Raw genomic sequence first — 21,299 nt, forward strand, 5'->3', positions numbered from 1 at the left:
GGAATTGTTGGTGCAGGAAGCCCCAGAAGGGAAGGAGGCGTGTCTGCTGCCTGCAGACACTCCGCTGAGTGGTTTCCTGGGAAGCTCCCTGGGTCCATCACTGCCCATGTGGCCTCATTTTGGGGTGCTAAAGTGAAAGGGTGCCGAAGTTTGGAAGGTGCCTCCTTAAATGCCGTCTTCTCCCCGGATGGTGTCTGTGATCCAAGTCAGGTACTCCGTCACTTGGGTGTAGACTCCTGGTTTCTTCCCACATTCCAGGCCCCAGCTCACTATCCCGTAGACGTAGAAGGTGCCGTCCTTCTCGCAGGTCAGAGGGCCTCCCGAGTCTCCCTAAAGATAAAGAAGAATACATTTGATTGGATGAGGAGAATACACCCTGAGGAGCTCCCCACGCCCATAAGAGGATACCAGGTCAACAGACACACAAAGAAATGCCCAAAATCACTGGCAAAAAGAGAGATGCAAATCAAAACCACAATGAGATATACCACCTCACTCCAGTAGCAGTTGTTGTTGTTATATGCTATCGAGTCATTTGCGACTCATAGCGACCCTATGTACAACAGCCCTGAACCCTGCTCTATCCTGTGCCAATCGCACTGCCTCTGACACACCCATCCCAATTACCTCAGTCACTGAATCAGTCCATCTCATAGAGGGTCTTCCCCTCCTGCGCTGTCCCTCCACCCTCCCAAGCATGATGTCCCTCTCCAAGGACCTGTCCCTCCTTGCAACATGTCCAAAGTATTTCAGATGAAGCCCCAGAAAGAATCCTTGCCTCCAAGGAGTTGCTTGGTTTAATCCTCTCCAGGATGAATCTGTTTGTAGCAGTGGCAAAGTTTAATAGGAAAGCAAGTAACACATGTTGAAGAGGATGTGGAGAGATAGGAACTCTTATACACTGTTGCTGGGATTGTAAAATCGTACAACCATTCTGGAAGGCAGTTTGGCATTTCTTCAAAAAGCTAAACATCGGATTCCATATGATCCAGCTATTCCACTGTTTGGAATATACCCCGAGAAAATGAGAAATGAGGCATGAATAGAGATCTGTACACCAATGTTCATAGCAGCAATATTACCCATTGCAAGAACATGGAAACAGTCCAAATAATCAAGCACAATCAGTTGTATTGAGAAATTGTGCTATACTCACACGATGGAATACTATGCAACAAGCAGGAGCAATGATTTAGAAAGTTACTATGTAACTTGGGAGGGACTGGAAAGCATTATGCTGAGTGAATTAACTCAGTCCCATAAGGACAAATATTGTATAAAACCATTAATGTACAACTAGATAACTAGTAAAATGAGTTCAACAGAGGACGCATGTGCCCTACCTGTGCCTTAGCTTCTGTGCAAAAGAGCACTTGAGCATCTGAACCTGCCCTCCCCCAACCCAAGCTGCAAGGGGCCTCTGAACACTGCATATCCTGTTAGCCTCTTCATCAAGTGAGATTTGAGTCCCTAACCTGGCAGGAGTCTTGTCCAGGTTTCTGCAGGTTTCCTGCACAGATCATGTTGTCATCAATCATGTGGTCGTAGAGTCGGCGGGTGTTGCACACAGTGTTGGCGATCAGCTTGACTTTGGCATCTAGGAGCTGGCGGGACCCTTCACCTGTGGAGAGGAGCAAAGAGGGTTCAGTGTAGGAGTCAGGGTGCTTCTTACTCCATCATGAGACAACAATGGTTGCACGTGAAATAAAGGATATTACCTGTGGTTATGGTTCTCCATTAGAAAGCCATTTATAAGCCAAAGGGAGACCATAATAAAGAGGTAGGGAAGCCAGAACAATAGAAACAAAACAACCAGAATGCAATTCCGGAGAACAATGGCACATTATGGAAAATAGAACGGATGCCACTGGACAATTTCTATAGAAATTGTCAAATAGGAACCAATTTTGCTATGTAAGTTTTTAGCAAAAACAACAAAATACTGTTAAAAAGAGCAACTATGTAGTAGAAATGATTACTACATTGAAGAGTGTTTTGTTTTCCAAAGCCGAATCTGACATAAAAACATGTTACTAAAAAAAAAAACAAACAAAAACCAAAAAACCAACAAAACCACATCATTTCCTTGGTCAAATAGAAAAAGAAGAGGGAGAAGGAGAGGGTGGAGGAGAGAGAATGCACAGTGGTATTGAAAGGCCAGAATGGAGGAATGTTTTGAGGAAATAGGTAGGGAGTCTCACCTCTCACCTCCCAAGTCTGGGGCCAGCCTTTAAGGATGGAGTGTATTGGGGCTCTTTCTTTCCCCTTTTCTAGCCCAGCATTATCAAAATTGAGCAGAATTATTTGTGTCTATTCAACTATATCATGTGGCCTTTGTGATCAGGGATGGTGTTTTAAAAATTCTTAATCTCTTGTGTCTAGCAAAAGGGCTGACACATGGTGGACAATGAATAGATGGTGGAGTGGACATACACATACTTAAAAGGTCAGAGTGGATCACCTGCTTCTGATGGCAGGTATTTTCTCCACCACCCCCCCTTTTTTTTTAAATGCCATTGAACCAACTCCAACTTGTGTAGACCCCATGCGCAACTGAGCAAAACACTTCCAGGTCCTATGCCAGCTTCCTGACGAGTAGGTCAACTATTGCGATCCATGGAGTTTTCATTGGCTGATTGTAACAAGTCCATCTCCAAATTTTCTTTCCTAGTCTGTTCCTAGTTGGTTTAGTCACTGAAACCTGTTAAGCAGCATAGCAACATGCAAACCGTCACTGTCAGGGAGAGGGTTGTTGTGCATGAGATGTAGTGGCCTCTCCTGAACTTAGACCTCCTGCATGGAAGGCTAGAATTCTACCACTGAGCCGCTAGTGTCTCATTCTCATTTCCTTAAGATAATGAACCCAGTCGAAACATTTCACTATCTTTGAACATGAAGTCTTAGAAGTGTGTTCATGAAGGACAAAATCATTCTGACCTAAGATTCCAGTCTAAGACATTACCATGCTGACAAGACCATCCTTGAGTAAAAGAGAAGTCAAAAGGTTTAGAGCAACTGTAGTGTAGGTAGCTACAAAAAAGAGTTTCTGGGTTGACCTTAAATCCAATTAGCCAGAAATCTTTCTTAAAGTCTTTTGACAAATTTGTATGTTCTCTTCTTTTTTTCTTGCTGAATACAAGTCTATTTAAAGTGACTCTTAACTTCTACTGTGTGCAGGATAAGACTTGGGGAGAAAAAAAAGACATTTTCAGTATTTGGAAAAAATTTGAAATACCCTTTGGAATTTATTTGGATTAGAAGACATTGTCATTTCAGTTCTGTGAGAAATTGAACCTTATTTTTAGAGAAGAATTAAGTCATAGTTATAAATCAACAGTTGAATTTAATAAAAGTTTAGAAACGATCTCCTATGTGTAGAACACGATACAAAGTATTATGGAGGAGAGCAGATGAATGAAACCTGGCCTCTGCCCTCTGGGAGTTCACTTAATGAATATTTTTATAGAATCTGTCATCCCCTATGACTGTGAAGCCACATGTAGAAAATAAGTATGGTTTTTAAGAAGCTAAAACTCAGTTGTTTAAACAATAAAGCTAAGAATTCAACAAATTCTTTTTTATTCTCAAGTTAATGTTCTTTTCCAAACTTAGGGCAAATGATAGGTCTCCATAGGTACAGAATCAATACCTGTAAAGGTCAAGTCTCTAGATGTGGGGAGTTCTGGTGGCCTAGCGGTAAGGAACTGTGCTGCCATACCAAAGGTATATGGTTCAAACTCACCAGCTGCTCCGCAGGAGAAAGATGGACAATCTCCTGCTGTGTGATTTACTGCCTCTGAAAACCCACCGGAGGGCCAGCTATGAGTTAGTTCTGACTTAATGGTACACAACAACATCTAGGAGTAGTAAATAAAACGATTTGCATCTCAGGAAAGAGAGGAGTTAAGACTTCAACGAGAACTTGAATGTTGAGGTAGATACTTTCTCTTGCCTATGCATATGAATGTGAAATTATTTTAAGTTCAGGAGGGTTGTGGATGCTGAGTTTCTCTGGTTGGGGTAGCTCGCTTGAGAATGAAGAGAGCAGCACTCACCTGTTTCTGTGACACCCCAGCCAGCGATGTGACACTCGGTCCCGGAGGGAAAGGGAGCATCAGGAAGACACACTGCCTTCACATACTTGGATTCCACAGCGCAGCGACCATCTGCTGACTTCAACTTGAGCAAAGCTACATACAGAGAGAGAAAGGGAATAAGTGAGTGATGCCCCTCTTTGGTCAAAGAAGATTCAACTTTTGATTGGGAGGTTGTTCTAGTGAAGTCCCATCCCCAGTGCTCTAAAAATGTTCTTCCCCAATCATTTATTTTCCTTCTCCCAGAGTAACCCATCGGGCTAAGGGAAATATCAAGCAATAATAGTTGGGTTTGAAATACGTCCTAATCTATCTTTGAAACAGACTCTAAGAAGATCAAACGCTATTGAGACAAGGGAGAGTGAGGTCTCATGAGTAGGGAAATAGGGTACAGGCTGACCATCAAGTAGTATATGTACCCGGGCACCCATCAGGGGTCACACACACACACACACACACACACACACACACACACACAAGAGGTTCAACACTATTCCCATTTTGTGAGAGACAGAACTAAAGCTCAGGAGGTGAACCTGGCCAGGAAGTGGAAGAGCAGGGTGGGATCCAAGACGAAGCTCTTGTTGCAACACAACATCTTAGTAACTCCTCCCGCAACTTAAAAACTTGTACGTACTCATCTCTAACACTAGCACACGTTTTTAAGAACCAGAGCTCTGGAATAAATGATCTGTCTTGCAGAGTCTATGGACTAAAAGAACTAAATTATGAAACGGCACCTTCTACAACCAGACTTCAGTAGAGAAATCCACCCAGGGCAAGGCCCATAGACATGCACCATATTGAGAAGAGACTTGCCAATATCGTTGGAGGGAATCTCGTCTCTTTCATTGTAATGGTTGTGCTTAAAGATCTTCTCCACTCCAAGGGTCTGCTCATGGAATTCTGTCTTCATCAGATCCTGGGCTCCTAACACCACTCTCAGATGTTTGGCTTTTAATCTGGAAGGGAAAATAAAGTGGTCAGGAAACAGCTTCAGGATATGGGAGATGAGAGCCAAACTCTGGCTCTGCCCTCTGTCGCCTAGCTCTGTGCCCAGATCATGGAATCTTCTGTAGCCCCTGTATCCTCACGTGTCGGGTCGTCGTCGTCATCGTCGTCATCACCACCATCATTATCATCATCCTAACAGAACTGCATTGTGTGGTTTACACAAGATAACTTAAGGAGACTGCTTTATTGCTTTATTCATGGAAGCAGTTTGTAAACATACTTTGTAGTCCCTTCTTTCCCAGCACCAGCGCCCTTCTATTCTTCCTGACCTTGCTAAAGAAAATTCCATTGCCATTGCAAACAAATATTCTAGAATATATTGGTATGTGCTAATGATGGCATCATTTACCTCTCATGAAGGTCATCTCCTATAGTCCTGGAGGAAGTTGTGTAATAAGTGAGTGAACTGGAAGGCCTTCAAGGTTGTTGTTGTTATGTGCTGTTGAGTCGTTTGCGACTCATAGCGACCCTATCTATGTACAACAGCCCTAAACTCTGTTCTATCCTGTGCCAATCACACTGTCTCTGACACACCCATCCCGATTACCCCAGTCACTGAATCAATCCACCTCATAGAGGGTCTTCCCTTCCTGTGCCGTCCCTCCACCCTCCCAAGCATGTCCCTCTTCAAGGACCGGTCCCTCCTTACAACATGTACAAAGTATTTCAGACGAAGCCTCAGAATCCTTGCCTCCAAGGAGCAGCCTGGTTTAACCCTCTCCAAGATGAATCTGTTTGTTTTCTTGGCAGTCCAGGGTACATTCAATACTCTTCTCCAGCACCACAGCTCAAGGGCATCAATTCTCCTTCTATCCTCCTTAGTCATTGTCCAACTCTCTGATGTATAACAAGTAATTGCAAAGACCAGGGCCTATAACAGATGCACCTTAGTCTCCAGAGTGACACCATTGCTCTTCAGTACCCTGGAGAGCTCCCTAACAGCAGACTTTCCCATCGCAATATGTTTTTTTATTTCCTAGCTACTGGTGCGAAGAGTGTTGACCGTGGAGCCAAGCAGACTAAAGTTGTTAACAGGTAGTCTAAAAAATCTGGGCTTAACAACAACCAGCCTTGACTGTAAATTTAGCAATTTCTGTGCATCCCAAAGGAGCTCGCTTCTGATGTCCTCAGAAGGCCTGCGTGAAAGAGACCTGATCCAGAAGGTTCACTGATGATGATGACAGATTGTGGAATGGTTTTCTTTGTCTGGGGCAGACCCCATGAGGTGCAGGCGCAGGCTTTTGAAACAGATAGATTTAGGATTGCCTCCTACTCTCCTATTTACTTTGCACATGATTTTAGGCCAAGTGCTAATCTTTTCCAAGATTCATAGTCTTCATGTATAAGGTGGTGCTGATAATAAAGACCTTTTACTCAACACATCTTTATTTGAAATATAGTGAGTTCTAGGCACATGTGTATACACACACACACACACACACACACACACACACACACACACACTGTGCCCTCTCTCAGCTTTCCTCCCAGGAGATCACTCTAAGGACTAAATGGCATGGTCTTTGCACTTGAGCATTCTAGACTTGAGGCTAGTTTCTACTTGGTTTTAAGGGGTCACTACCTGAGCCCCCAAAGCCTGCTTGAGCTACCAAGATGCTGCTGAGATGAAAAGACCACCCCTCCCCCATCCTTCCGAGTCTCCCAGGCCTCAGCCTCCAGCGGACCTCTCAGTGCAGTGGGCAGCCGTGAGCACCCAGCAGGGGTGGATCAGGGCTCCGCCACAGAAGTGGTTCCGAGGCATGGCCTGGGCCAGCGGCAACAAGGTCTGCAGGGACACCAGCCAGGGGTGCTTGCCCGCCGTGCTCTTAAAGCCTCCGTAGATCCTCTTGATCTTCTGCTCTCCTCTTTCCGGCCTCCCGCAGGTGTCAAACCGTGGAGGCTTGCTCACGGGCTCCATGGGGCTCTGCTCAGGGTCCACAAGGTCTGTGGGACAATGAAGACCAATCATGATTACCCACCTTCTCTCCAGCTCCCAGGGAGACTTAACTCAGAATTCATGGTGACTCGGAATCCTGTAGCCCAGCAAGTGAGCAAAGCTAAGAACCTGCACAGGTACATACAAGGTGGGCAGAGAGAACTCTGGTGGCCTCCTGGCAAGAAACTGCACTGCAATCCCAGAGGTGTGTGGTTCGAATCCACCAGATGCTCTGCTGGAGAAGGAGGGGCAATCTCCTCCTGTACCAGTCAGATCCCATTTGATGGTACATACACACAAAATGATAAAATAAAAAGAAAATTAAAAAAAGGTGGGCAGGTAGGAGGTGCACAGTTAGTATTCATGAAATTGATTTACATAGAAAAGCTACAGGATTAAACATGAAGATGTTGCTTTTGGACTTATTTCAAAGTGTGTTCTTTTCAGAACATGTATACACATGGAGATGTATGCTGAAATCCATCACTGGCTGTATACTTAGCTATTAATTAATTCACATACATGTTGTTTTTGTTGTTCAGTGCTGTTGAGTCGTAGGCGACTCATAGTGACCCTACGAACAAAAGTCCTCGACACTTGAATGTGTGACTTTCATCCTTTCTCCAGGTTCATATGGCTTCTGGAGGCAAGCTATTTATGGAAGCGGATGCCACCCCTGCTTCCAAGCTTGTGTGAAACGGGGAGCGTCCCATATATATAAGTCCAGGTGTTTTTTTCAGGTGTAAACTCATTATCATCAAGTTGATTCCATCTGATAGAAACAGTCGACCTATCCCATAGGCTTCCCAAGGCTGTAACACTTTATAGAAGCAGACTGCCACATCTTACCCTACCCACAGCCCAGAAAGGCTTATGTGTTTGAACAGCTGAGCTTCTGGTCACCAGCTGACTACTTTAACTACAGTACCACCAAGGTGCCATTGTTGTTATTGTTTTATGAGCCACTGAGTCAGAATCATCTCATATCTAACTCTCTAGAGGGTTTTCAGAGATTGTAAATCATCTTGAAAGAAACTGTACTTCTCTTTCTCCTGTGGAGCAGCTGGTGGATTTGAACCACCTGCCTTTAGGTTGGTAGCACAACTCCTTACCATTGGACCACCAGAACTCCTAACGTGGCAGTCTGGACCAGTTTTTTAGGTATAAAGAGGCGATATTTAAGCAAAGTGAAGTAGGGGATGGATATAAGACATCTCCCCAGATAGTGGCGATGCAGGCAATGAGAAGGGCTGGATGGGTGATTCTTTATTCTGTGTGAATGATAAGGTCGAGGACATTACAGTGCATTTGAAGATATAGGGAATATCTCCTAGGGAACAGGATGTTTTTTAGTTAGACCTCAAAGAATTATTAGTGATGAACAAGAGATAATAGGGTGGAGAATTGGGAACTGAACCCACTCAAAAAACAAAACCAAAAACACTACCTTCAAGTCAATTCTGATGTGTGCTGCCTTCCATTGGGTTTGGGGGTGGGTATAAATCTTAATGGGAGGGGACTGCCTCATCTTTCCCCTGTGTAGTGACCTTGAAGGTAGCAACCCTGAATGTTACACGCTCTAGGCCTCATCACACGCTCATGACGGAGAGCAACATAAAAGTGGAGGCAGGGAACTGGAGCTTCCGAGAAGGTAATTCCACTGGCTAGGAAGAGGGGATGGATGCATCTTTACAGGTAGGGCTAGAGAGGTGGGCAAGGACATTCCAAGTTTGAGGGTGGAATTCAAACCATGGTACATCTTGAGTCCAAGCAACGTTTGTCCACCGTTGTCTGCCCATGGCCTGGCACACAACGAATGATCAACAGACCTATGCTAAGGGCACAGACTTGGCGTCAGAAAGTGTGCATTTACAGCTACATCACCTGGCCTGAGTTTCCAAATGTATTGAGGTTGCTCATGCCCTGAGACAGGTGCAGGGGAATCAGGAAGTTGGGTTGTCACTGGGATTGGAATTGACAAAGCGTGGGAGAAAGGGACTCCAGTTGCATCTATCTGTGGATCCTCAATGTCCCCACCACCTAGGACTCCAGGCAGCTGTGGCCTTACCTAGGGCTGAGCATGGCGAGACGTCACAGTACTCCCATTTCACCTTTGCACTGTTCACTTTGATGAAACACCAGGGCTTCTTATCTCCATCTGGATTTCTTGAAAGCAAACAAACAGCAATTATCAAAACAAACCAAACAAAACAAAAAGCAACCCAAAAAATCTAGTTAAGGTGAGGCGCATCCATTGGACTCTCATTAAAGGTCCCAAGCCCTTACGCTCCCATTGGGAATCACATTCTGTTGACTCCTTCATTGCTTTTCAAGCTCTAAGACATAAGGATGGTTGTTCCAGAAAACATTAAATTCCCAGAAGAAAATGTCAATGGACAAGAGGTGGAACATAGGTAGTCTATGCCTGATTTATAGAACATACCAGAGGGTGTTTAGGAAAATAACTGAGGCCCCATTGAAGACATGTCTGAGAGTGGGGTGCCTTCACCTGAACGTTAGCTTTCATTATTGCCCAGGGAGAAATCCTGAAGCCAGTTCCATGATGCCAACAGTTCAAGAGGATGGATGTGTAAGGAAAGTTCTGTTTTGTGCAAAGGAAATCCTACTTGCTTCTTGGAACCAGTTTAAGGCCATGCAAGGAATGACTTCTTGTTTAAAAAATCATGCATGCCCTTGACTTTGATTAGCCCAAGGGTAATGGGAGAGAACAAGAGAAAGGTCTGCAGGCAGATGAAGAGAGTAATTAAAGTCATCACCAGGGAGGTGATGGCATTATTCTTACTGAGCATACTGTAATGCTCACCAAACATTTTATTTCCTTCTCTGCATTTCTCCCTTGAGGTTGTGCAGGGCCATATGACTACCGGTCAATGAAATGTGTGAGTGAGGGAATGAGTCACTTGTCAGTTTGGGTAGTAAAGCCAGGTCTTTTTCATTTTCCAGGCTCTCCTGACCATTCCTGGATCTTTGAGGAACTTTGTGGCATCTAGTCTTTCAACTCCCATCCCATTCCCACCAACCCATCTGACCAATGCCACATGAGCAAATAGGAACACAGATATATTTGAACTGCTGAGATTCGTGGTTTGTTACAGCAGCAAAGCCTAATCCACCTTGAGCAGTTCAATCCTCCTGGAAAGAAAGCTGATGAGTTTGTAAATCACTTCCAAAATTGCCAACTCAGCCCAGAAAATGTGGATGCAGAGAATGGGAACAGAGAGACCTTTATACTGACTGATTCGCAGCTAAGCCTCGATCTTGGGGAGACGTGATTTGTTTTTTTACCTGCAGAAGTTGTGTTCTCCAATCCCAAGGGCCTCAGCATCTTCCATAAACATGTTGTAATTCTCCTGCAAGAGGAGGTGGGAGTTCCAGTAAAGGCATGAGTGCTGGTTGACTGTCCTACTCACTGTCCCTCGGTAGGAGGAGCCATCGCCAACATAGCAGTCATCAGAACCTCGGGAAAGCAGGTAGGCACGTGAGGGCTGGCGGCACCTGGCAGCTGCTCCCCCCAAAGGCGAGTGGGCCAAAGGCAGTAGGATTGTGTCTAAATGTTTGCACCCTGAGATTTCACCTCCAAGTCTCAGAAAGAAGGTAGCTTGACAATCCTCTTTCAATTTAGCTTTAAACGATGAGAGATTTGGAGGTGGAGGAGAGGTTTGGCTCCTTAGGTTTGGTTCCTTAGGTTTGGCTCATGCAAGAATCAGTGCAGGTTGAGTTGAGACTCAGGAGTGAACAGATATGTTCACTGAGACCAGTTCATTGCTTTTCTTATTTGTAGCCAGCCCACCCCATATCCTCAGCTTGGAAGGAGAAGCAGGAACAGAGTTTAGGGAATATGACTTGAACTATATATATTATGGCAACAAACCCCAGATGAAGCATATGCCAAACTCCTCTCTGATGGAGTGATGAGAGAGACTCATACCTATTTCACAGAATTTCCCCTTGAACTCTTCAGGGCAGGTACAGGTAAACTTGGATCGCCGGCTCTGCCGGGAGCAGGTGCCACCGTTCTGGCAGGGATTGGGCCTGCACACCGGAACCGCTGTGAACACAAGAAGGCTCTTCAGAACTGGAGGCTACATACAAGATGACCAAGAGATACAGGTGACACTCTTCTAGTGCTCATCCTTTTCCAAAAGATAGGACACCGAAGGAGAAAGACAGACCCCAGTGCACAGCACATGAGTTTTAAGAAGAAACATGAAGAAGTATGGGTGAAAATAATGCATAAATAACCAGTAGGCCTCTCAGTAAGGGAGAAAGGGCGGAAATGGTGGAGCAACTTTGAGACAGGGTGAAACCATTCTTGTTCAGCTTCTTGATAACCGTGTGACTGGGAGCTAGCTTTTCAACCTTTCTCCAGTCTTTTCATCAAGCAAGCTCTTCCTGGCAATGTTACTGTGAGAACGTGAGCGAGAAGACAATACTACTGACTCATGTGGAGGGGCAGAATCGGACATCACCTGGTCCATATAAGGGAACCGGACTGGTAACTGACCACAGTTGGAAACAACATGAGCTGGTGAAACAAATTAGTGCTTGTTACCAATCGATCCTGCTGGAACCAAACAAGGCAAAGAAGTGGCCAAGTCTCTCGAGATTTAGGCCTATGTAACAAGGGCAGAGACCGGAGCAAGAGGGGACTCTTTTGCCTTTTCTGAGGTAGGTCTTGTTGCTTTAAAAGTGCCTTCCCTTGCCCATCATTACCCTGTCTTTTTGCCCTGGAGCCTTCCCACTTCCTTCCGCATCCCCTCCACCCACTAAGCTAAGCAACCCTGTGGTTTTGCCCCTAAACATCCTCTCCCCACCCCCCTCCCACCTTGAGTTCAGTGGTGATTAATTTTATAAAACATCATGCATGAGAATGATTGTAGGAAACACAATGTGAATGAAGAATAGCGTGAAATACAATGTATATGAACTTTGTAAGCAAACTGATGTAATTGTTGATTGCCTTCGAGTCGGGCATGACTCGTAGTGACCCTTTGAACAAAAGGCCTGAAGCACCCCTACAACTATCGACATTTATCAAAGTTCATAGAGTTTCCGGAGGTGTGTTGTTTAGGAAGTGGATGCCACTCCTGCTTCCAAACTAATAATAATAACAACAACAACAACAATAATTTTCCTTATCTGTCTTCACCTATCGTTCTGTGTGTGTACCACCTGTTGTTTTTCTATTAACTAACCAAGCCCAGGAATCTCTTGGAATGTTAATGGTGCTCTGGGCTTTAAGAAACTATCTCTCCCTCACTTTCTAATCACTGTGAGCTCGTTTGTTCCACTGGGGTCCCTCTGCCTGTTTCTCCTCCCTCTCCCCGCCAGACAGATTAGTGCTCCCCATGAAGAGATCTTCTGGAACCATCAGGAATAGCACACTTGAATTTAGAGCAGTGGCTAAGTATATTCCCCCTACATGGTCTTGTTTGGATAGTAAGGGACACACACGTATCTGTCATTTCCCACTAAACTCTTCGGGGGTATCCAATCTCAGTGAGACCTAGTTAGAAGAGCCCATCTTGGCTGGCAGAAAACATCAGAAATACCTGGACTCCCACGGAGGAGGATGAAGAGACCCGGTCAAGACAAGGGTAGAGAAAAGCAAGCACAGGGGGACAGGGGAAGAGGGTGGGGGAGACGCTTACCTCTGGAGCAGTCGGTGCCCATGTAAGGGTGTTTACAGGCACAGCGGAAGTAGGGAGAGCTCTGAGTAATGAGGCATTCACCTCGGCCACATGGGTTATTCTTGCACTTGTTTTTCACTATAGAATATAATAAGGAGGGGGCAGAGTGTTAAGGCATCCTTTGAGGGTACCTTTGACTTCGAGGCATACTTGTCTGCCACAGGCATCACGTCAGTTGCTGAGTCAGTTCCACTCAGGGAGACCCTGAACATGTCAGAGCAGAACTGTACAGCACAGGGCTGTCAACGGCTGTTATTTTTTGGATGTAGACCACCAGGCCTTTCTTCCCAGGCATCTCTAGCTAATGGCAACCTTTTGGCAAACATCTGGCATGCTAGCTGTTCGCCCTCCCCAGGGACCCCATCATAAGCCCAGCACCAGTACCACGTGTGTGGATGAAAGTGTATGAAGTGGTAGAGTGTGTGTGTGTGACCTTGTCCATGGTCCTGAAGAGCCAGGATACACCAGAAAATGCTTTTATCTTGGGGTCCCTGATGGATGCTCCCCAGTTTATTCCCATGTGCAGAGTCTTCCTTTTCTATTTTTTTATAAAGGCCTTGATTTTTCACACTTTCGATAAGAAAATATACAAGTTGTGTTTCTGCATTTGTAGCTGATCTAACATTTCTTTTATGGAGATGCACAGGCTTACCTTAAGGTCCATTTAGGGAGTGGTCAACCACATACCTGTCTGTGGTCCCACAAGTTGTCTTTTTCATTTTTAAGAAATGCAGCTCTCCTTTAGCCTACAATTTCCCTCTAAAGGTTTAAAAGATCACCCCCACCCCCACCCCCCTCCACTCAGATTTTTGGATCAGTTGACCATGGTGAGATAGAGACAAGTCAGGCGGAAGGCGTGGCTTGGGGGTCCACGTTCTCAGGATTTGTCCAGCAAGTGAAATAGAGCAGATCTGGGCATGCTCCATTCTCTCTACTCCCCACGTCCCCCTTCACTCCACAGCTACTTTCTCAGACAACACAGCTGCTCCTTCCCATTCCTTCAGCAGCTGCCGGTAACCCCAATAGCAGCAGCAGTGACAATGAAGGCCCAAGGTGGGTTCCCCAAAAGCTTTAATGTGGTGTTCCCAGAAAGTCTAAGTCATGTAATGCTCTATTACACAGAACATATGATGGACATGTTGTTGTGTGTGTACCGTCGAGTCCGAACAGACCCATAGCCGACCCTCCAGTGGGTTTTCAGAGGCAGTTAATCGCACGGGAGGAGACTGCCCATCAGTCTCCTGTGGAGCAGCTGGTGGCCTCGAACTGCATGCCTTCGGGATTGCAGTGCAGCTTCTTACCCCCAGGCCACCAGAGCTCCATGGTGGACACGTATCTGCATATTACTGTTCCAAGAACTTTTGAAAGACAAACATTCACAGTCAACCCAGATACAGTGTTCAGGTCTGGTACCCCCAACTACTTGGAAACATTTGAGGAATTAAAGGATTGAAATTTGGGATGACAGAAGAAGAGAGAGGAACAAAAATTGCAGCCCGATGTAGTTGTTAGGTGCTGTTGCGGCCGCCATGACTCACAGGGACCCTGCGCGTAACAGGATGAAACTCTGTCCTGTCCTGCGCCCGCCTCACGTTCTCTGCTGTGTGGAAGCCCACTGTTGTAGCTACTGCATCAGCACATCTTGTTCAGGGGCTTCCTTTTTGGCTACACTCCCCACTTTACCAAGCGCAAGGTCTTTCTCCGGAGCCTAACCCCTCAGGATAATCTCCCCACAGGAAGTGAAATGGAATCTCACGCTAGCTGTCCTTCGCCCAAGTCAGATTTGTGCGTGTTTGTGTGTGTGTGTGTGTGTGTGTGTGTGTGTGTGTGTGTGTGTGTGTGTTCCGTCAAATTGCATCTGACTGGTGCCCCTCCTTCTCCGGCACAGCATCTGGTGGATTCGAACCGCATGTCTCTGGGATTTCAGTGCAGCTTCTTGCCACTAGGCCACCGGAGCTCCCCTGTGTGTGCTTTTGACAGTGTATGACAGTCAATATTTTTTTTCACCCAAATGAGAATTCAAAGGTGTGAGTTCTCCTTTGTTTTTCTTTATCCTTTGCCTAGCTTTGAAATGCATATGAAGTGACTGAAAAGGCCATGGCCGGAGTTCGATAATCCAAGTAAAATGACAGGCACCCTGTAACCTATATTAGAGGCATGAGACGCTCACTACCCCTCCAGGCTGCGCTATGGTGCGGCTCCCCAAAGGTGTCTGCACAGGGAACTGGAGCTGTTCCACTGTGCACATACAGGGTCACCCTGAGTCAGAGTCAACACCACCTCCCAACAACCTCTCTGCCAGTCAGCGCGCTGCCTTTGGGCAGGCTCCAGGTTCTCTCTAGGGAGGAAATTCACTCAGTGGCATTCTAGCTCAGTGCTTTATCCTGTGGCCTCTTTCTGTGCCCACGCATCGTAAGAAGGCAAACATAGTGTGTATCTGTGAGTGAGGATAGCAGGGAGAAGGTTCTCCACGGGTGAGGCCAGCAGGAGGAAGCTTCGGCCTGGGAACCAGGCTCTAATTCCTGCTCTCCTCACCAGCTGGGTGGCTTTGAGCAAGTCCCCTGGCCTCCCTTTCTCTGGCTGATCCACACCTCGCCTGCCCTGAGCTCCTTCCCATTCTCCCAGCTCAGGATACCAATTCTCTCTTGTTAGTCTAAAGACGCTTATGAACTTTGTATGTAAACCAGTATAATATACAGTTTTTTACAAAATATTCTGAAATTTTAAAGAAGGTCCTGAATTTGGGGGTGCGCTTTGGTCTGAGCCCAGCTTTTCCACTTTGTTAGCCTCAATCTCATCTGTAGACTACCTCGGCCCTAATTTAATCCTAATTCATGGTGACTCTGTAGGACAGTCTCAGGGCAGACCTGTCCCTTGGGGTTTGTGAGGTTATAGATATTTATGGTACTAAATTACTTCATCTTTCTCCCGTGAAGCAGCTGGTGGCTTTGAACCATCAACCACTGGCTAGCAGCCCTGTGCTTAGTTAACTGCAAAAATAAGACTCCTTAAAAAGGGCATCACAGTGTGTTGTAAGAATGAAATGCTGCCTGTGAGCAGGTTGAAGAAACCGTTCCGTGTGACCTGATACACAGAGTTCTAATACTTCCTGTGGGACCACCTGACCTGTCTTTAATCGCTAAAGCAGGAGGATGAACAAGCTCTTCTTCATCTCAGGAGATAAATGAACTGGGGACCACACACTCACCCTTTTGACACCTGCTTCCAGAGAAGAGTGTTGGGCAGCTGCACGTGAAGGTGTCCCCGCTGGCCAGGCAGTTCCCACCATGCTCACAGGGGTTAGACTGGCACGGATCTAAGGCACAGAGGTGGGGTCAACAGCAAGTAAGAAGCCCTATATCTTATCTAATGTCAACCTCCAGCCTCGAATGAGAGAGCATCTCTATAACCAGTGACTGGGGAAAAGAAGACACAGCATCATCCTTAAAGAGCCGGGAGAACTGTGATCGTACGGCCAGCCAGAGCTATTCAGGCTTGCCAGAGGACAGGCGAGAAGGAAGTGGGGCCGGCTCTCCTTGGCCTTGCTGGGACTGGGGTCTTTCTCATCGAGAGACTGCCCTTTCCACCATCAGTGTTTCTCTCTGCCCCGCCTCACTGGGAGGGCCACGGGGGTCTGTCTCTGATGCTGAAGGCATTTCACAAGCCCAGAGACCTCCCCTACTCTAGTGCCCAGGGGTGGAGGTCAGCAGTGGGGAAAGAACACCCACCACTAATGAAACACGAGCTTTCTGAACATCAGGGAAGAAGACCAAAGGCACGTGGGTGACAGAGGGATTGGCGGCGAGGAGGAAATGACCCAGTGGCCTTCATCTTTCTTCAACTACTTGTTCAGTTAGATTTTGTCATATTTCATCTGTGCCTTTGGCTTTTCATGGCTGGCTGAATGGCTCTTCCCTTGGGGAATTTTCCTCCTTCTGTTCACACACATTGTTCTTTGGTTCAGGAACTAGGATCCCTGGGCCCAGCTCTTGTTTTGATGGTCCCTTCTGATGTTCCACCGATGCCCCATATCTTGGCCCTGCCTTCCAGGCCACTTCGCACAGTTAACACAGCTTTTATTCCAGCTACTAAGTGCTTTCTGTTCCTTCTCTGGGCTCAGTCACATGGCTGTGCCTGGGCCCTGCTTCTCATTTTCCTCTCTGTCCTTATCGCTTGATGGCAAAGCCACAAACACAAGAAGTGCATGTATGTGAGTGTACACACACACACACACACACACACACCCCAACTTGGGATGCTTCTGAAGAGTAAAAGGAGAAAGAAAAACATCACAAAGGTGGAAGAAAAGGGAGTCCAGTGCCAATTTTATAATGCTACAGTTTGGTGCCAAATGCTACATTAGACTATTCTGTATACTTCAGCCTGGGCTGGCAGTCAGAGCTATGACATGGTTTTGTGCGTAACTCGTCCTCACAGTGTCAGGCCGTGGAACATTTGTTAAACTGAGAACCAGGCCCAGGTTGCGGTGCACTAAATTCACGTGTGACCTTGGCCTAGTCGCCTCCTCCCATGGCTCATTCTTCTAACATTTAAGAGAGGGTCTGTAGGGGAGCCCTGGTGGCAAGAAGCTGCACTGCAGTCCCAGAGGTGAGCAGTTCAAAACCACCAAGATGCCCTGCTGGAGAAGGAAGGGCAATCTCCTCCTATACCAGTCAGATCTGATTTGAAGGTACATACACACAAATTAATAAAAAATTTTAAAAAGTTTTTTAAAAAAAGAGAGCATCTGTAAGAACCTCTCCAAACCTCATAGTATATAATTTTAACATAAGATTGTGTTGTTGTTGATTGTCATCGAGTCAAGCATGACTCATAGCAACCTCATGAAAAAAAGACCTGAAAGCTTTTCTATAAAGTTCACAGTTTCCAGAGGCATGTGGTTTGGGAAGTAGATGCCACTCCTGCTTCTAAACCTGTCTCAAACAGGGAGCTCCAGCACTGTCCACCATGGGTAACAGTTATGGCACTTGACACCCCAATGGCACAAGGTTCAGCATCACAGCAACCCCAGGTTACCTCAATACAGCAAATTGTCAAAGGAGAGCTGTACCACTTAGAAGAATGTTCTTTCAAAATAAAATGACTTTTAAATACAAAGGTCCTCCCCAAGATCTTGTTGCATGTAAACAAGAGGCTTAAATACAAAAAATAACCAATATAATATGTTGTTATTCAGTCTAAATCATTTTGAACATGTCTTTCACAATGCTGGTCAAAGAAAGAGAAGAAAGACTTGCAGAGAGGCACACATGAACTTCCCTTCAGGTGAGCTGCCTGTCAGAGCAGGGCCTCCAGACCCGGACCCAGGACCCACCTTCCTCTGTATAGTACCAGTCGGGGTTTTCTGGGTCGGTACTGGTTGTGTTCTCTGCTTGTTCATAGTACTCATGACTGTACGCATAGGTGTCAGGAGTCCAATCTGAAAGGAGGAATAGTAAGAAGAAAACGTCATTAGACTCAAAGCAGCCGGCGTTTGGCTTAGTTGAAAAGCTCCTCTCTTAATGGCCTGTAGGAGGAGTCATTTCTCTTTCCTACTTCACAGCATTGAGATTAGTTGGCTCAGTGGAGAGAAAGTGATGTTACCAAGCCAAAAGTGGCTGACTCTAATCTGTGGACCTCAGCTCTGTTTTTCATTATTTTTGGTCAAACATTCTTCTAGGTTGTATAGCCCTGGTGTGTCCACTTGCTGTACAGAGGTAACTTGTGGTTGCAGTGAAGCTGAATACTGTGACACTGATGTGTCAAATGCGATAATGGTTACCCATGGTGGACAGTGTTTGGTGGGGGTCCCCGATTAAAACAAGCTTGGAAGCAGGAGTGGCATCCACTTCCAAAATCGCTTGCCTCTGGAAACCCTATGAACCTGGAGAAAAGATGGAAGTTATACAGTGTTCAGGTCTTTTGTTCAGAGGGTCGCTATGAGTCATCTATGACTTGACGGCACTTAACAACAACAACAGCTCTTCATACAGGGTGAGGGCGTGAGTGGAGACAGGTGCTAACTTGAGAAACAAGTGAGGTCTGGCATCTGGAATTTTCATCTGGGTGATGGTATGACAAGGAAAGCAGTGTTGGCCTTTGGCAGATTTGAGAGCATCTTATTGGACATAGGCTGACTAAGAGGCCTTCAATTAACTGTATGACCGTGGACAAGTCAGTTGTATTGCTGATACCTGCATTTTCACATCTGAAAGCCGAATGGGACCTAAAAGGACCAACTCACGTGTGATCTGCCCAGAATCATATCAAGTGGCACTTGATTGTTTTCTTGGTTGATTTTGTGAATGGTTTTTCCTCAGTGGAACTTTATTACTTCAGCTTCATGAAGTCATAAAAATGGATCACTTTTCTCTTACTCATAACATGAAATTCCTCCCAATTGTAACTATGAAGCCTCCCAACAGTTAACATTCGTGAGCCTTTTCTGTGAAACGGGCCAGGCCTTAGCCCTTTGAAAGAGCCCTGACAGTACAGTAAATGAAGCATTGGGTGGCTGAAAGGTCTGTGATCTGACTTCACCAGCCTCTCTGAGAGAGAAGAATGAGATGGTCAGCTTCTATAACAGTCTAGAACATTCTCAGGGACAGTTCTACATAGCCCTGTTGAATGAGTTCCAGTTGGCATTGACTCAATGGCCATGAGGCATTTTGGTCATTATTATGTCCATTTTAAGTTGAGAAATCTGAGGTTCAAAGAGGTTAAGTAATTTGCCCGAGGTCATGCAGCTAATGAGTGGCAGGATATGAACTCACACCATTGGCTTCCAGATAATCATTAAATCACATCAACTCAACCTCAACCTTCTTCTAGCTGCCTCCGCCTAACACTGCTTCCAATTTATGCACACTTAACACGTTGGAGAGAGTTTAGCCATTCCCCCGTTGACAATGCATTTTGCAAATTAGGAGTTGTCTGAAGACAATTGTGAAAATGTGCATGGCTCTTTGCCCAGTGATAGAGAAAGCAGCACGCTGTGTTGTCCCCAGGGGTCAGCCCCAAGCCAGGTAAGCAGGAGTGAAGCCAGCAAGCCCCAAACTCCTTGGTCTCTGGGGGTCTTGGGAGAGATGCAGGTAGTTCTGTGGCTCACGAAGAGGAGTTTGGGATTTGACGAAAGTTGGGTAGAGTTTGCTCCCTGTCTGGTGGGCGTGTGGCAAGTTGAAGCTTCAAGGAAGCTGCCCAGAGATGCATATGATAATGAAGCAGCGGTGAAAGCAGATAGCTGACTGGAAAGGGCACTCCCACAGAGCCGCTGATGGCTCGGAGGATGGCACTGTGCCTGCGTCTGATTATCAACCACATTATCTTACCCGGCTCTCACTCATTCTGTTATAGTCTTTATCTCCTCTGGCTTTTGAAAAATCGACTTTTGCACAATGGCTGTTTTATATTTCCCATTAAAATGGAGCTATCTTTTTTTATTTCTTTTTTGAATACGCCAACTCTGGTTCCTTGCCCAAGTTTCACCTCATTTATCACAGTGTCAAGTCAAGACTCCCTTTGCTTGCTCATTATTTCTCCCGAGCTGCTTTCCCCCACTATGGAAATGCCCCCAGAGGAGGCCACCTTTCCAGAGACGAGGATCTGGGTTGAAGATAAGACCATTGTCTTCCTGTAGCAAATAAAGTTTCCTTCCATCTAGCATGATAAAGCGGAGAGAGAGAGAGAGAAAAAAAGTGAGAGAGGGGAGGGCGAAATATTTTCTGGAGTTTGACATGAAAGATTTCAAACTGACATTTCGGGGAGACAATGGAGTTTGGTAATGGGGTGATTGCATCACTTCTTTCTTTTTCTCTTGCAGAGTTAGTTGGGGTTTGTTTCTCCCATAATAGGTGTTTATAGATAAGTGCCCAGCACCTTGCTCTCTTCGTGTCTTCCATCACTTTCAGTTTGAACAGTAAACTAGCTATTCCTGGATAAACCATTTAGACTCACCATCTGTTAAGATAGTTGGAAATGAGGAAGATTCTCATACAGGTGGGATGATGTGACTTTTAAGTGACAGGGGACAGATGGCATGTCTGATGGACAACACTGTGACTTGATTTCAGCCCTCATAAACAAGGTCTTCATCTTTGAGTGAAACTAGAGGGAGAATATAACACTTAGACTTTAAATCTGATTTCCTGACAACCAGTGAAATAAAGTCCTCTTAATCTCCAGGAAGGAGCCTTGGTTGAACAAAGAGTAAGAGCTTGGTTTCTAACCAAAAAAGACATCAATTAAAACCCACTAGCTGCTCTATGACGTTAAGATGTGGCATTCTGTCTTCATAACCATAACTATTACAGCCTTGGGAACCCTGTGGGACAGTTCTTCTCTGTCTCATAAGGTCACGAGGTGGATTGCCATGGGGACTGCTGCAATGGGCTTGAGCGTGTCAGAGACTGAGATAGGACAGGATAGGACACAGCACAGATCTGTTGTTCATAGGGTCTCTATGTGTTGTACTCAACTTGATGACACCTAACAACAGCAAGGGAAAACTGTGAGTTAGAAGAGAGCTGATGGCATAACACACACACA

The 21,299-nt window shown here is 45.8% G+C and overlaps 1 protein-coding gene across 1 annotated transcript in view; it reads right to left on the reverse strand.

The window, feature by feature from the left end:
• Positions 1–165: 165 nt before the first annotated feature.
• The window catches only part of HABP2 (hyaluronan binding protein 2), a 27,103-nt gene continuing 5,969 nt past the window's right edge, over positions 166–21,299 (reverse strand). Inside the window, exons 2-12 of the mRNA XM_006880167.1 lie at positions 18,091–18,195; positions 15,964–16,071; positions 12,717–12,833; positions 10,994–11,113; positions 10,351–10,522; positions 9,113–9,210; positions 6,794–7,052; positions 4,914–5,056; positions 4,056–4,190; positions 1,476–1,621; positions 166–330 (exon numbers count right to left, since the gene is read on the reverse strand). Coding sequence (XP_006880229.1) covers positions 166–330; positions 1,476–1,621; positions 4,056–4,190; positions 4,914–5,056; positions 6,794–7,052; positions 9,113–9,210; positions 10,351–10,522; positions 10,994–11,113; positions 12,717–12,833; positions 15,964–16,071; positions 18,091–18,195 — 1,568 coding nt within the window. The remainder of the gene's footprint in view (positions 331–1,475; positions 1,622–4,055; positions 4,191–4,913; positions 5,057–6,793; positions 7,053–9,112; positions 9,211–10,350; positions 10,523–10,993; positions 11,114–12,716; positions 12,834–15,963; positions 16,072–18,090; positions 18,196–21,299) is intronic.

Source organism: Elephantulus edwardii, unplaced genomic scaffold (assembly GCF_000299155.1).
Source record: "Elephantulus edwardii isolate Elephantulus edwardi_28Jun2011 unplaced genomic scaffold, EleEdw1.0 scaffold00006, whole genome shotgun sequence".
Classification (NCBI taxonomy): Eukaryota; Metazoa; Chordata; class Mammalia; order Macroscelidea; family Macroscelididae; genus Elephantulus; species Elephantulus edwardii.